The sequence below is a fragment of the Oncorhynchus mykiss genome, chromosome 30 (assembly GCF_013265735.2).
Source record: "Oncorhynchus mykiss isolate Arlee chromosome 30, USDA_OmykA_1.1, whole genome shotgun sequence".
NCBI classification, from domain to species: Eukaryota; Metazoa; Chordata; class Actinopteri; order Salmoniformes; family Salmonidae; genus Oncorhynchus; species Oncorhynchus mykiss.
In genome coordinates, this window is record NC_050570.1 from 6,544,923 (window position 1) to 6,560,848 (window position 15,926).

Sequence of the window (15,926 nt, forward strand, 5' to 3'; positions counted from 1 at the left end):
CTACTGACCATTTAGATTTTAATTGCCAATGATGATGATAGTGTATGTGATTGTTTTACATAGGTATAAGTCACACAAAAATGACCTAAACATAAATGGAACCAGACAGGGAGAGTTGAGCCAAAGAGAGAAGACTCAAACCACTGGTCAAATATCCTATAATAGAGTAAATACCATACCCTCTCAATTCCATCTCCACCTGTTCTGTGTCTCTAGTTATTCAGGAACCTATCAGACCTGTATGACGGGGATATCTCTAAACTGGAGCTGTTTCCTGGTGGTCTCCTGGAGTCTGTGGACGGTCCTGGTCAGGTCTTCTCCTCTATCATACTGGATCAGTTTAACCGCATCAGGAACGGCGACCGCTTCTGGTTCGAGAACACACAAAATGGGTAGGAAGGAATGTAAAATATGTAAATATATAAATATGTAAATATGTAATGTATGAATATATAAATATGTAAATATGTAATGTATGAATATATAAATATGTAAATATGTCATGTAAAATATACACCTCGTACATACATTCATTAATCGTATGAAACTGTTACTGTCATTTGAACCTCGATTTATTTCCTGGCTTTCTCACGTTCGTTCATTCTGAAAAGGAGGTCAGCTCCTACTCAGCCCATGTCAAAGCTCTTCTCTGTCCTGGCACAACAATGGTGGAACCAGCTTCACCCCTGAAGCTAGGACAGCAGAGTCCCTGCCCATCTTCCTGAAATCGTCTGGAAGCCTAACATTTACCCTTTTATACAAACTTTTCCTACTAACGCCGAGTTTGCTGATAAACTTCTTTATTGAGGTGAAATGTACTGACTACGACTATGATATGTGGTTGTCTCATCTAGCTCCATCTAAAGATGAATGCACTGACTGTAAGTGGCTCTGGATAAGAGAGTCTGCTAAATGACTCACTACTGTAAGTGGCTCTGGATAAGAGAGTCTGCTAAATGACTCACTACTGTAAGTGGCTCTGGATAAGAGAGTCTGCTAAATGACTCTACTGTAAGTGGCTCTGGATAAGACAGTCTGCTAAATTATTCACTACTGTAAGTGGCTCTGGATAAGAGAGTCTGCTAAATTACTATAATGTCAAATGTAAATTGAATGCCTGGAAGGATACCTTTCATAACGTAAGAACTAATGAAATAACCAATAGTCTAGTGGAGAACTAGACTTTGAACTGAGAAAACACAAGACTACTGTCCGTTTATGATCAGCTTTGATTCACCATTTGGGCGATACTATCATAACATTTCCAGTCAATCTGACCGCTCCTGTTGGTTCCTCCAGTCTGTTCACAGCTGAGGAGCTGCAGGCCCTTCGGACTACAACCTTTCATGACGTCATTGCAGCAGTCACCAGTGCAGAGCCTGAGGACATACAGAGGAAAGTCTTCTTCTGGAAGGATGGTAAAAGCTCATTTCCTTCCTAAAGTTTCTGTGGTTGGCCAATAAATGATAGTGTTCTCTGCAACTCAAACAATAAAGATAGGTAATCTATGACAGTATTCACTGTAAATCATAAATGTTGACTGTACGTGCTGCTGGTACTAGCTGTAACTAGTTTCTCTGTCTACGTGCCTCCCTGTCTGTTTGCCTGTCTGTCTCACTGTTTGTCTCCCTGCCTGCCTTCGTGTCTCCCTTTCTCTCTGCCTGCCTGCCTAACTGTCTCCCTGCCCGTCTCTCTGCCTGCCTGCCTGCCTGCCTGCCTGTCTGTCTGTCTGTCTGTCTGTCTGTCTGTCTGTCTGTCTGTCTGTCTGCCTGCCTGTCTGCCTGCCTGTCTCCCTGCCTGTCTGTCTGCCTGCCTGCCTCCCTGCCTGTCTGTCTGTCTGTCTGTCTGTCTGTCTGTCTGCCTCCCTGTTTCCCTGTTCCCTGTCTGTCTGTCTGTCTGCCTCCCTCCCTGCCTGCCTCCCTCCCTGCCTGTCTGTCTGTCTGTCTGTCTGTCTGTCTGTCTGTCTGTCTGTCTGCCTGCCTGCCTGCCTGCCTGTCTTGCCTACCTGCCTGCCTGCCTGCCTAACTGTCTCCCTGCCCGTCTGTCTGCCTGCCTGCCTCCCTGCCTGTCTGCCTGTCTGTCTGTCTGTCTGCCTCCCTGTTTCCCTGTTCCCTGTCTGTCTGTCTGTCGGCCTCCCTCCCTGCCTGCCTCCCTCCCTGCCTGTCTTGCCTCCCTGCCTGTCTGTCTGTCTGTCTGTCTGTCTGTCTGCCTGCCTGCCTGCCTCACTTTATGCCTGTCTTGCCTGTCTGTCTGTCTGCCTGCCGGTCTGGCTGCCTGTCTTGCCTGTCTGTCTCTCTGCCTGTCTGGCTGCCTGCCTGTCTTGCCTGTCTGTCTGTTACAGGTGACCCTTGCCCCCAGCCTTCTCAGGTCACGATCTCTGAGCTCCACCCCTGCACCAACGCCACCAAGCTCAACTACTTTGACGACGGAAGCAAAGCTGGCTTTGGCATCTCAGTCATCTGCCTGTTCCTCTTTCCTGTTGGTCAGTATCTGACGTTAAACCAATCAGAATCCACAAGCGAAAGGCCTTGATTTTTATCATTTTAACATTAGATTAGTCAAATAAGTAATACAAATCTCCAAACTTTACTTTTGTTTTATTTTATAGCACTTTAAAATGCACCACGGCTAATTTTGTTAGCATTTAAACAAAACGTACTAAGGAAACACTATCCCTTAAGTCTAGGATATGGTGCAGAACAGTGATTCCAATGTCTTTTCAGAATATTGACAACAAAAATTGATCTCAAGAGGATTAGCCATCAGTGACGCAGCTGACAACAGATACTCAAAACAGACATTTTTATTTTTTTTGTCTCAAAAAAATATAAAAATAAAATATTAAAACATTTGTAAAATATAGAAAATTATTCATTTGAAAATCCCCAATAAAAATACCCATTCTGTAACGGTTGTCGATGGTGGAAGAAGGAGAGGACCAAGGTAAAGCGTGATACGTGTTCATGATCTTTTAACTACACTAAACACTAGAACAAAAATAACAAAAAACGGAACAAACGCAAATCATAGTGGGAAAACAGGCTGCCTAATAAGTATGGTTCCCAATCAGAGACAACGATTTCCAGCTGCCTCTGATTGGGAACCATACCAGGTCAAAAACATAGAAATACAAAACATAGAATACACAACATAGAATGCCCACCCCAACTCACGCCCTGACCAAACTAAAACAGAGACATAAAAAAGGAACTAAGGTCAGGACGTGACACATTCTATCAGATCTTTCAGCACTCTCGACGTTATACAACATTTTGACGGCGTTGGTGTTTTACAGAGTTGAGGGGGGGAAAAAATGCAATTTTTCTTATTCATTCAACTGGTATACACAGTAGCAATGTAGTTTTTCCTCAGTTGCTTTCTGACTCTAAAACTGAATTAAATGTAACATATTTAAAACAGTATTCATATTCTATCTTAATCTATCAGGCAGGTGGAGTTAACAGTTTATGGTTGTGACCAGAGTGATTCCAATATTGTTTAAATCTATAAAAAAAATAGAGAACTGGAGAAAAGTACCTCTTGAAGGTCCTACTGGCAGCCAGTAAAAAGCCTATCACTAGGAAATGGCTACAAAAAGACCCTCCCACAGTGACAGGAGAGCCTAGTGGTTAGAGCGTTGGACTAGTAACCGGAAGGTTGCAAGTTCAAATCCCCGACCTGACAAGGTACTAATCTGTCGTTCTGCCACTGAACAGGCAGTTAACCCACTAGAAAATAAGAATTTGTTCTTAACTGACTTGCCTAGTTAAATAAAGGTAAAAAAAATGGATAGATATTGTAGAAGAAATGGAGCGTATGACCTTTGCTTTAAGAACTCAACAGTCAAGAATACTGGGAAAAAATAGGTTTAGTACTTGGAAAAGGTCTAATTCAAAATGTCAATGTAACTAATATGAAGGCACTGTAACTGCCAGATCTTTTATTTTTTATTTTATTTGACTTTATTTGTACTTTCTTTGTGTTCCTACAATAAAAACAAAGTATAAAAAAAATATATATACATTTTTTGGGGGGAGAACTGCTCTTGTTACACTCCATGTAAATGAGGATGTGAATTAGGGTCCTTATGCTATAGCTGGCCCTGCTCATTCCTGATTGATTTTAAACTAATCTGACGGAGTAAACCAACGGACACATCTTTTAGGAATCAACATTTTTTTGAGAAATATTCTTTAAAGTCACAGAGGACTATTGCAAGAAACTACACACGCTATTTTCTCAGTTAATATCCATTTTTGCCAGTAAAAAAAATAACATGTAAACACTTTTTTGGGGGGATGGAAAGTTTGAAATTGGTATCCTTTTGCTCCGGACAAGGACTTTTCCAGACAGAGAGCTGACATGGAAATGAATCATATTCAAAGTATTGAGAAAATTCCCAAAACAAATATTTTCCTTTGTAAAATTCTCCTAAATGTCAATTTTAAGATCCATTAATCAAATAAGCATTGTGATTGCTACAGTATAATTGTTCTGTTGATTGTGGTAGCCTCATAGTGAGTTTCTTCATGGCTCTTGTGGTGGCCTACTTAGAGAGACATAGCATATCATAAACCCTATTGTAAGAGATTCTCTGACTACTGTCCATGTGTTCCCCTGCCAGTGAGCTTCCTCATGGCCCTTGTGGTGGCCTACTTAGAGAGACATAGCATATCATAAACCCTATTGTAAGAGATTCTCTGATGACTACTACCCCATGTGTTCCCCTCCCAGTGAGCTTCCTCATGGCCCTTGTGGTGGCCCACTTCAGAAAGTCCAAGTTTAAGAAGTTCCAGAAGAGAGTGGGGCCTGACGACACAACAGAGGAACCTGCTGCTGGAATCACAGGTGTGTGTGTGTGTGTGTGTGTGTGTGTGTGTGTGTGTGTGTATGTGTGTGTGTGTGTGTGTGTGTGTGTGTGTGTGTGTGTGTGTGTGTACAGTACATGCATGTACATGGTCTGTGTTATGACAGAATCGTACCTCTCTGTGCAGAACAGGTGTGTGTTATGACAGAATCGTCCCTCTCTGTGCAGAACAGGTCTGTGTTATGACAGAATCGTCCCTCTCTGTGTAGAACAGGAGTGTGTTATGACAGAATCGTCCCTCTCTGTGTAGAACAGGTGTGTGTTATGACAGAATCGTCCCTCTCTGTGCAGAACAGGTCTGTGTTATGACAGAATCGTCCCTCTCTGTGTAGAACAGGTGTGTGTTATGACAGAATCGTCCCTCTCTGTGTAGAACAGGTGTGTGTTGTGTTTAGAACGGGTGTGCTTTTCTCTTTTCACACGACTGGGCCGAGCCAAGCCGAGCTGGACTGAGCTGGCCTGGTTACACGTCCACCATAGCCGCTGCTAAAACTATGCTGGGAAGGACAATGTCAACAGAACATATCAGAGCAATCAGAATACCGTTTGGATAGGCATGATAGTGTGAGAACGGTAATATGTCTGATGTCCATCTCTCACCCCCTTCTGTCTCTCTCTCGCTCTCTCTCTCTCTCTCTCTCTCTCTCTCCCCGTTCTATCTCATCTCTCATCTCTTCCCACTTCTCTCTCTCATCTCTCACCCCCTTCTCTCTCATCTCTCATCTCTTCCTACTTCTCTTTCTCTCTTTCATCTCACCCCCTTCTCTCTCATCTCTTCCCACTTCTCTCTCTCTCATCTCTCATCTCTCACCCCTTCTCTCTAATCTCTCATCTCTTCCCACTTCTCTCTCTCTCATCTCTCATCTCTCACCCCCTTCTCTCTCATCTCTCACCCCTTCTCTCTAATCTCTTCCCACCTCTCTCTCTCATCGCTCCCCCTTCTCTCTCTCATCTCTCATCTCTCATCTCTTCCCACTTCTCTTTCTTTCTTTCTTTCTTTCTTTCTTTCTTTCTTTCTTTCTTTCTTTCTTTCTTTCTTTTTCTCTCTCTCTCTCTCTCTCTCTCTCTCTCTCTCTCTCTCCTCTCCTCTCCTCTCCTCTCCTCTCCTCTCCTCTCCTTAGCCTGTGAGTGGCAGGGCCCTAAGAAGCCCCTATTTCCAGTCAGTCTGTTGATCGATGATAGGAGGAAACTCCAGGTGTTTGACCGGTCTGGACCCGCTCTACGGTCACTCAGCCTGGGTACCCAGACCCACCTGGATGTCCTGCTGTCTAGTAACAATTACCGCAGGGCTCTGGTGATGAAAGTACCCAAAGAGTATGACCTGGTGAGTAGATGGGAGAGGGGTGTGTATGTGTGTGCGTGTGTTTGTTTACTCATGTTTACTGATTCGTTTACTCTTGTTTACTCATTTGTTTACTCTTGTGTCTTTCATGTGCCTCTCCTTTGTTCGTCTTCACGGTTAGACGTCTCCATGCCAATCCCTGTGTGTGTGTGTGACTGTGATATCTGTTTGTTGTGGTCTGTCCCCAGGTGCTGTACTTTGAGGACGAGGGCCAGCGTGGAGAGTTTGTCCGGCATCTTCGCTCTGAGGTGACAGACGGTGGACAGGAGCTGGCGGTGAGGGACATGACAGAGAAGGAGCTACTGAGAGAGGCAGTGACCAGAGACCAGAGAGCTCAGATAGTAGAGAACTTCATCAGGAGTGCCTTTGCCAAGGTACTGGAATATATGGTGATTTAGGAGACGCTTTACTGTAAAATTGTGATTTAGGAGATGTTTACTGTAAAATGGTGATTTAGGAGATGTTCACTGTAAAATTGTGATTTAGCAGACGTTTACTGTAAAATTGTGATTTAGGAGACGTTTACTGTAAAATTGTGATTTAGGAGATGTTTACTGTAAAATGGTGATTTAGGAGATGTTTACTGTAAAATTGTGATTTTGGAAATGTTTACTGTAATATGGTGATTTAGGAGATGTTCACTGTAAAATGGTGATTTAGGAGATGTTCACTGTAAAATTGTGATTTAGGAGATGTTTACTGTAAAATTGTGATTTAGGAGATGTTTACTGTAATATGGTGATTTAGGAGATGTTCACTGTAAAATGGTGATTTAGGAGATGTTTACTGTAAAATTGTGATTTAGGAGATGTTCACTGTAAAATGGTGATTTAGGAGACACTTTTATCCAGTGTCACATTGGGTTAGATCCACAACCTTGGTACACAGTATGGACAATGACAGTATGGACAAGTATACGTGGCCCATGCAGGAATTGAACCCACAACCCTAGAATTGTTACCACCATTTTTTGTTTTATTTAACTAGGCAAGTCAGTAAAGAACAAATTCTTATTTACAATGACAGCCTTGTTTTTTGCCTTGTTCAGGGGCAGAACGACAGATTTGTACCTTGTCAGCTCAGGGGATTTGATCTAGCAACCTTTCAGTAACTAGCTAACACCAGACACAGACGCTCTAACCACTAGGCTACCTGCCACCTCTACACTCTAACCACTAGGCTACCTGCCACCCTCTAACCACTAGGCTACCCGCCATCTCTACACTCTAACCACTAGGCTACCTGCCACCTCTACACTCTAACCACTAGGCTACCCTGCCACCTCTACACTCTAACCACTAGGCTACCTGCCACCCTCTAACCACTAGGCTACCTGCCACCTCTACACTCTAACCACTAAGCTACCTGCCACCTCTACACTCTAACCACTAGGCTACCTGCCACCTCTACACTCTAACCACCTGGCTACCTGCCACCCTCTAACCACTAGGCTACCTGCCACCTCTACACTCTAACCACTAGGCTACCTGCCACCTCGACACTCTGAGCACTAGGCTACCCACCATCTCTACCCTCTAACCACTAGGCTACCTGCCACCTCTACACTCTAACCACTAGGCTACCTGCCACCTCTACACTCTAACCACTAGGCTACCTGCCACCTCTACACTCTAACCACTAGGCTACCCACCATCTCTACACTCTAACCACTAGGCTACCCACCATCTCTACACTCTAACCACTAGGCTACCCACCACCTCTACACTCTAACCACTAGGCTACCCTGCCACCTCTACACTCTAACCACTAGGCTACCCTGCCGCCCCTCAAACCTACTGAGCCATTCGACGTGACCACCATTAACAATCGCAACGGCACCATGCTGACATGTGCAGGGGTTGGGAAGGTTACTTTTTAAATGTAATCCATTGCAGTTGCTAGTTACCTGTCCAAAATATACATCAGTAACTTTAGGATTACCCAAATTTAGGATCCTAATCTGATTACTTTCAGTTAGCAGTTCATGGAGGTAACCGCCAATGCCATCCTCCTGTCTTTCATGTAGATGAAACGGTCTATCACTCATATGTATTGGCTCAATGGGACAACCCGGTTAAATAAAGGTTAAAAAATGTATACCCTATAAAGGTCCTGGAGATCGAGAATTGTGATGCCAGGGACATGAGTGGTGCGTCCTGTAGGAAGACCCGCGAAGCCCTGGAGACTGAGCTGACAGGAACTGAGTTTGCCGACGCTCTGGGACTCAAACCGGACTCGCTCTTTGTCGACTCCATGTTCACGCTGGCCGACAAGGACGGAAACGGATACCTCTCCTTCCAGGAGTTCCTCGATGTCATCGTCATTTTCATGAAAGGTGAGTCCAGGGTAGGTTTCCATTTCAATTCAAGTCAATTCAGAAAGTAAACCAAATTCCAATTCCACATTTTACTCATTGAAAAGCATTGACGATAATTGGAATTTCAAATGTACTTCCTGAATTGACTGGAATTGAAGTGGAATTGATCCCAACCCTGGAGTCCGGGGGTCATGTTTATTAGGCAACAAACAGAAGACAACTGACTGAAACAGGAATTGTCCAATAAGAAATACAAATTTTGTTCTGATATTCCACTGTGTTGTTTGTGCAGGTTCTCCCGAGGAAAAGTCTAAACTGATGTTCTCCATGCACGACATCGATGGAGACGGTTTCTTATCGAAAGAGGATTTTTCCAGGCTGCTCAGGTTAGCACTGTCATCAATTCTCTTAAAGGTCCCGAACAGTCATTCTGATTCCCATGTAAAATATCACCCATAATATTTTTTTGGGAGGGAAAGAGATGCTCAACATTTGAGGAAGGAAAAAAGTACTTCTCTCTCATGGCTAACTACCAGGAAGTTTGAAAAGAAAGGCTGAGTGGGCGGGGGAGTTTATATTAATGACCTCGGCTTGACTGACAGCTTTGTCAAGATGCAGTGGTGCGGTAAAATAATCCCAAACTAATTGCATCAATGATGTATATTTTTGTTATACATCTCCTGTTTGGCATGTCTCTCGTGATGCGGTTCACAGCAGCACTGACAGATGTGTCGGCATGACAACTGCGTCAAAGTTTTGAACGACACTTTCCCCCACTTTTGTTCCATGCTGGCTGAAGACCTAGCTAGCCAGTAACTAGCTAACACCAGACACAGATGAAGACCTAGCTAGACAGTAACTAGCTAACACCAGACACAGATGAAGACCTAGCTAGACAGTAACTAGCTAACACCAGACACAGATGAAGACCTAGCTAGCCTGTAACTAGCTAACACCAGACACAGATGAAGACCTAGCTAGCCTGTAACTAGCTAACACCAGACACAGATGAAGACCTAGCTAGCCTGTAACTAGCTAACACCAGACACAGATGAAGACCTAGCTAGCCTGTAACTAGCTAACACCAGACACAGATGAAGACCTAGCTAGCCTGTAACTAGCTAACACCAGACACAGATGAAGACCTAGCTAGCCTGTAACTAGCTAACACCAGACACAGATGAAGACCTAGCTAGCCTGTAACTAGCTAACACCAGACACAGATGAAGACCTAGCTAGCCAGTAACTAGCTAACACCAGACAGATGAATTCCTAGCTAGCCAGTAATTAGCTAACACCAGACACAGATGAAGACCTAGCTAGCCAGTAACTAGCTAACACCAGACACAGATGAAGACCTAGCTAGCCTGTAACTAGCTAACACCAGACACAGATGAAGACCTAGCTAGCCAGTAACTAGCTAACACCAGACACAGATGAAGACCTAGCTAGCCTGTAACTAGCTAACACCAGACACAGATGAAGACCTAGCTAGACAGTAACTAGCTAACACCAGACACAGATGAAAGCGGAGACATATAAGTATCTTTGCCATAAATGAATAGTGTAAACATTTAATTATTTGCCACAGTAAGATTTTGGCACCATTAGAGTAGCTATCAATATATATATATTTTTTTTAAACATCTTTATTTATTTTTTATTTTTATTTTTTATTATGAACACAAATACAAAAAAAACAGAAATATACAAACCAGAGTACATAAACCTAACAGACCTGTTCTCTCTCTGACCAGTTCTCTCTCTGACCTGTTCTCTCTCTGACCTGTTCTCTCTCTGACCTGTTCTCTCTCTGACCTGTTCTCTCTCTGACCTGTTCTCTCTCTGACCTGTTCTCTCTCTGACCAGTTCTCTCTCTGACCTGTTCTCTCTCTGACCTGTTCTCTCTCTGACCTGTTCTCTCTCTGACCTGTTCTCTCTCTGACCAGTTCTCTCTCTGACCTGTTCTCTCTCTGACCTGTTCTCTCTCTGACCTGTTCTCTCTCTGACCAGTTCTCTCTCTGACCTGTTCTCTCTCTGACCTGTTCTCTCTCTGACCAGTTCTCTCTCAGACCTGTTCTCTCTCTGACCTGTTCTCTCTCTGACCTGTTCTCTCTCTGACCTGTTCTCTCTCTGACCAGTTCTCTCTCTGACCAGTTCTCTCTCTGACCTGTTCTCTCTCTGACCTGTTCTCTCTCTGACCTGTTCTCTCTCTGACCTGTTCTCTCTCTGACCTGTTCTCTCTCTGACCTGTTCTCTCTCAGACCTGTTCTCTCTCTGACCTGTTCTCTCTCTGACCTGTTCTCTCTCTGACCTGTTCTCTCTCTGACCAGTTCTCTCTCTGACCAGTTCTCTCTCTGACCAGTTCTCTCTCTGACCTGTTCTCTCTCTGACCTGTTCTCTCTCTGACCTGTTCTCTCTCTGACCTGTTCTCTCTCTGACCTGTTCTCTCTCTGACCTGTTCTCTCTCTGACCTGTTCTCTCTCTGACCTGTTCTCTCTCTGACCTGTTCTCTCTCTGACCTGTTCTCTCTCAGACCTGTTCTCTCTCAGACCTGTTCTCTCTCTGACCTGTTCTCTCTCTGACCTGTTCTCTCTCTGACCTGTTCTCTCTCTGACCTGTTCTCTCTCTGACCTGTTCTCTCTCAGACCTGTTCTCTCTCTGACCTGTTCTCTCTCTGACCAGTTCTCTCTCTGACCTGTTCTCTCTCTGACCTGTTTGCTCAAAGACCTGTTCTCTCAGACAGCTACAAATAAGCCAAAGTGCCTTTTCAAGATGTTACATATAAAGATTAATTTTAAATTTGTTAAATAAATTTATGATGCATATTGCATATCTATATATATAATCCACGCCCCTCCTCAAACACGCCTTCTCCGATGTTGGTTACATTAGGTAAGAGAATATCATTGGTTAACTATTTTATTTATTTAAATAAAGTTTAAATAAAAAATTAAATAAATTGGTGTATTAAAATGACAGTTAGGGTGATGTCACCCTATCCCCTTAGTAATCCCGCCCCCTGAATCCAAGTGTTTGACACAGGGGGAGGGGGACTAGTAAATTTATTGTCGAACTTTAGTGTAGTGTAGAAGCAACAGTCATTTTTCATACTTTGGGTCATCATACTTTGATCTGTTTTCATCCAAATATCATCCATTTTCATGAAAAACCATTGTCCCTTCAAGGGACATACACTCAGACCTCAATATCGACCTTCTGTCAAAATATGTCCACATTCCATGTCATCTGTTTTGTAGATCCAGCTGTATGCGCGATCCAAAATGAATGAACAAGATGAGCACCGTATAATGGGTTCTCCGGCCGTCTTAAACTCCGGCCATCTTGTGGTCTGTTCTGCAGGTCGTTCATAGAGATCTCCAGCAGTCTTCTGTCTAAGAGCCAGGCTGAGGAGGCCATCAAGGAAATGTTGAAGGCCGCAGGTTTCAACGACAAGGAACAGATTACCTGGGAGGACTTCCACTTCCTGCTCCGGGACCACGAGAAGGAACTTACCTTCGCTCAGCTTAACATCAAAGGTGACAAAGGCCAACCAGAGACACAAAATATTCTCAAGATTTCTGCAAAAGCCAAACCAGAGACACAAAATACTCTCAAAGGCTTCTTCTTCTTGTAATGTTATGTATCTCTGCAGGGATGGAGAAGGAGGGGGGAAACAAACTGAGTCGACACCAGCATGTGTCTTTCATCAACCCAGAGAGGAACAGGTAAGATAATAATGTAATGAACACGAGGGGAGACAGAGAGATGGTTTGAAGCACAGGGCACAGCAGGTGTTTATTGCAAAGGACCACAGGAGGAGGCATGTAGCTGGGTCAGGCAGAAGGTCATACACAGGAGGAGGCAGGTAGCTGGGTCTGGCAGAAGGTCATACACAGGAGGAGGCAGGTAGCTGGGTCAGGCAGAAGGTCATACACAGGAGGAGGCAGGTAGCTGGGTCAGGCAGAAGGTCATACACAGGAAGAGACAGGTAGCTGGGTCAGGCAGAAGGTCATACACAGGAAGAGGCAGGTAGCTGGGTCAGGCAGAAGGTCATACACAGGGGGCAAAAAGGGCAACGGTACAGGCAGGGAAAAGGCGTAGTCCGGGAGATCAGGCAATAGGTAGATAACAGGAAATCCGAAAGGCTAAAGTACAGGCAGGGAATAGGCAAAAGGTGTTGTTAGTGAGGCAGGCAAAAACTGTCACACACGGGAGGAGTAACTCACGGGAAACCAAGCGCTCTGACAGACGTGTGTCACAAAACAAACAATACCTCACAGTGACGGGGTGCAGAGAACTGAACTAAATAGTGTTTGATAATGACCTACAGGTGTGTGAACAGGTGATTAGAATTCAGGTGATTGGGATCTGGGGAGTGACCTGCGTTCAGGGGGATCTACGTGTTTGAGAGTGTGAGCCTGAAAGTGGGCCTGGAAAGGGAGCTGCGTTCAGGGGGATCTACGTGTTTGAGAGTGTGAGCTGGAAAGTGGGCCTGGAAAGGGAGCTGCGTTCAGGGGACCTACGTGTTTGAGAGTGTGAGCTGGAAAGTGGGCCTGGAAAGGGAGCTGCGTTCAGGGGACCTACGTGTTTGAGAGTGTGAGCTGGAAAGTGGGCCTGGAAAGGGAGCTGCGTTCAGGGGATCTACGTGTTTTGAGGGTGTGAGTTGGAAGCAGACGTTACAAATAACACCAGCCCGTTTTCTTCCATCACCCTGGAGAGGAACAGGTATGATAACCACATTAGAACACAAGGAAGAGAATAACTTAGTAACGAGGATACACCCTTATGTATCTTCTCATTGATTTGATTGATTTGAAAAAATGCACTCTTCATTGCATGGTCATTTACTGTATTTCACAATCTCCATTCACCAAGATCTCGATAGTCATGCTCTTATCAGGGTGTGATTGTGGACATGATGATGATTTACTTCACGGCATGACGACGACTACTTTTTTTCCCCCAACTAACCTGCTATATTACTATTACGACAACTGTTACGATTATTCCTAACAAGTTATTTTGAATTACTCCACCCTTTGTCTGCTGATATGATAAGCATCCGTTTTTAACCGCCGGCCTGCAGGCCTCGTGCTCTTTATTTAAAAAACTGTAATGTCTTCTCTTTCTTAGCTCACCCTCAGAAGGGGACACACAGTTCTCCAGCAACCCGGGGAAAGACGGGCAGGAACTTCGCAGACGACAAGGGAAAAGGTAAGTTCTCTAGGGTTGGGGAATTTCCAATCTGATGAGAAAGCCCTACCTACAGCCCTGCATCCAATCTGATGCTGCTGATGTCACTACCAGAGATCACATCCAACCTCATGCTGCTGATGTCACTACCAAAGATCACGTCCAACCTCATGCTGTTGATGTCACTACCAGAGATCACATCTAACCTCATGCTGTTGATGTCACTTCCAAAGATCACATCCAACCTCATGCTGTTGATGTCACTACCAGAGATCACATCTAACCTCATGCTGCTGATGTCACTACCAGAGATCACATCCAACCTCATGCTGTTGATGTCACTACCAGAGATCACATCCAACATCATGCTGCTCATGTCACTACCAAAGATGACATCAAATCAAATCAAATCGATTTAAATAGCCCTTCTTACATCAGCTGATATCTCAAAGTGATGTACAGAAACCCAGCCTAAAACCCCAAACAGCAAGCAATGCAGGTGTAGAAGCACGGTGGCTAGGAAAAACTCCCTAGAAAGACCAAAACCTAGGTAGAAACCTAGAGAGGAACCAGGCTATGAGGGGTGGCCAGTCTTCTTCTGGCTGTGCCGGGTGGAGATTATAACAGAACATGGCCAAGATGTTCAAATGTTCATAAATGACCAGCATGGTCAAATAATAATAATCACAGTAGTTGTCGAGGGTGCAGCAGGTCAGCACCTCAGGAGTAAATGTCAGTTGGCTTTTCATAGCCGATCATTAAGAGTATCTCTACCGCTCCTGCTGTCTCTAGAGAGTTGAAAACAGCAGGTCTGGGACAGGTAGCACGCCCGGTGAACAGGTCAGGGTTCCATAGCCACAGGCAGAACAGTTGACACTGGAGCAGCAGCATGGCCAGGTGGACTGGGGACGGCAAGGAGTCATTATGCCAGGTAGTCCTGAGGCATGGTCCTAGGGCTCAAGTCCTCCGAGAGAGAGAAAGAAAGAGAGAATTAGAGACAGCATACTTAAATTCACACAGGACACAGGATAAGACAGGAGAAGTACTCCAGATATAACAAACAGACCCTAGCCCCCCGACACATAAACTACTGCAGCATAAATACTGGAGGCTGAGATAGGAGGGGTCAGGAGACACTGTGGCCCCATCCGAGGACACCCCCGGACAGGGCCAAACTGTCAGGATATAACCCCACCCACTTTGCCAAAGCACGGCCCCCATACCACTAGAGGGATATCTTCAACCACCAATTTACCAACTGAAATGAAAGAGCACCAGTAATCCAGTGACTCAGCCCCTGTAATAGGGTTAGAGGCAGAGAATCCCAGTGGAGAGAGGGGAACCGGCCAGGCAGAGACAGCAAGGGCGGTTCGTTGCTCCAGAGCCTTTCCGTTCACCTTCACACTCCTGGGCCAGACTACACTCAATCATATGACCCACTGAAGAGATCTTCAGTAAAGACTTAAAGGTTGAGACCGAGTCTGCGTCTCTTACATGGATAGGCAGACCATTCCATACAAATTGAGCTCTATAGGAGAAAGCCCTGCTTACAGCCCTGCATCCAACCTCATGCTGCTGATGTCACTACCAGAGATCACATCCAACCTCACGTTGCTCATGTCACTACCAGAGATAACATCCAACCTCACGCTGCTCATGTCACTACCAGAGATCACATCCAACCTCACGCTGCTCATGTCACTACCAGAGATAACATCCAACCTCACGCTGCTCATGTCACTACCAGAGATCACATCCAACCTCACGCTGCTCATGTCACTACCAGAGATAACATCCAACCTCACGCTGCTCATGTCACTACCAGAGATAACATCCAACCTCACGCTGCTCATGTCACTACCAGACATTATTTTTCTCTTTTCTTTATTGACAGATTTTCTCATTACTTTCTCGCATGGCTTTCTAATCATTAAAAAATATATATATTTACATAAAGTTCATTAAGTCCTTATAAAGTAGGTCGATACCAGTAGTGGTAATGGTTGTTGTGCTTACCTGTATGTACAGTATTCTGTGTCAAGGAAGTGAAGCAGAGTGATACCAGTAGTTATGGGTTTACCATGGTTACCTCGGGTTGCGTAAGAGAGTTTGCTTGCTTTGTGGTTGACCTCATGTCTGGTATCTAGAGTTGTCCACCCAGTGATGCAACCAGCCTCTACTTTAACGCCATTATCAGATAACAC

The 15,926-nt window shown here is 44.7% G+C and overlaps 1 protein-coding gene across 2 annotated transcripts in view; it reads left to right on the forward strand.

Annotated features, from left to right (window-relative positions):
- Positions 1–15,926, forward strand: part of LOC110521216 (dual oxidase 2) — a 40,941-nt gene that overhangs the window by 9,216 nt on the left and 15,799 nt on the right. For both annotated transcript variants that reach the window (XM_036969210.1, XM_036969209.1), the window contains exons 13-23: positions 217–392; positions 1,300–1,418; positions 2,342–2,482; positions 4,735–4,848; positions 5,989–6,191; positions 6,398–6,583; positions 8,319–8,544; positions 8,819–8,912; positions 11,890–12,065; positions 12,182–12,254; positions 13,663–13,743. In XM_036969210.1, the coding sequence (XP_036825105.1) occupies positions 217–392; positions 1,300–1,418; positions 2,342–2,482; positions 4,735–4,848; positions 5,989–6,191; positions 6,398–6,583; positions 8,319–8,544; positions 8,819–8,912; positions 11,890–12,065; positions 12,182–12,254; positions 13,663–13,743 (1,589 nt within the window). The remainder of the gene's footprint in view (positions 1–216; positions 393–1,299; positions 1,419–2,341; positions 2,483–4,734; positions 4,849–5,988; positions 6,192–6,397; positions 6,584–8,318; positions 8,545–8,818; positions 8,913–11,889; positions 12,066–12,181; positions 12,255–13,662; positions 13,744–15,926) is intronic.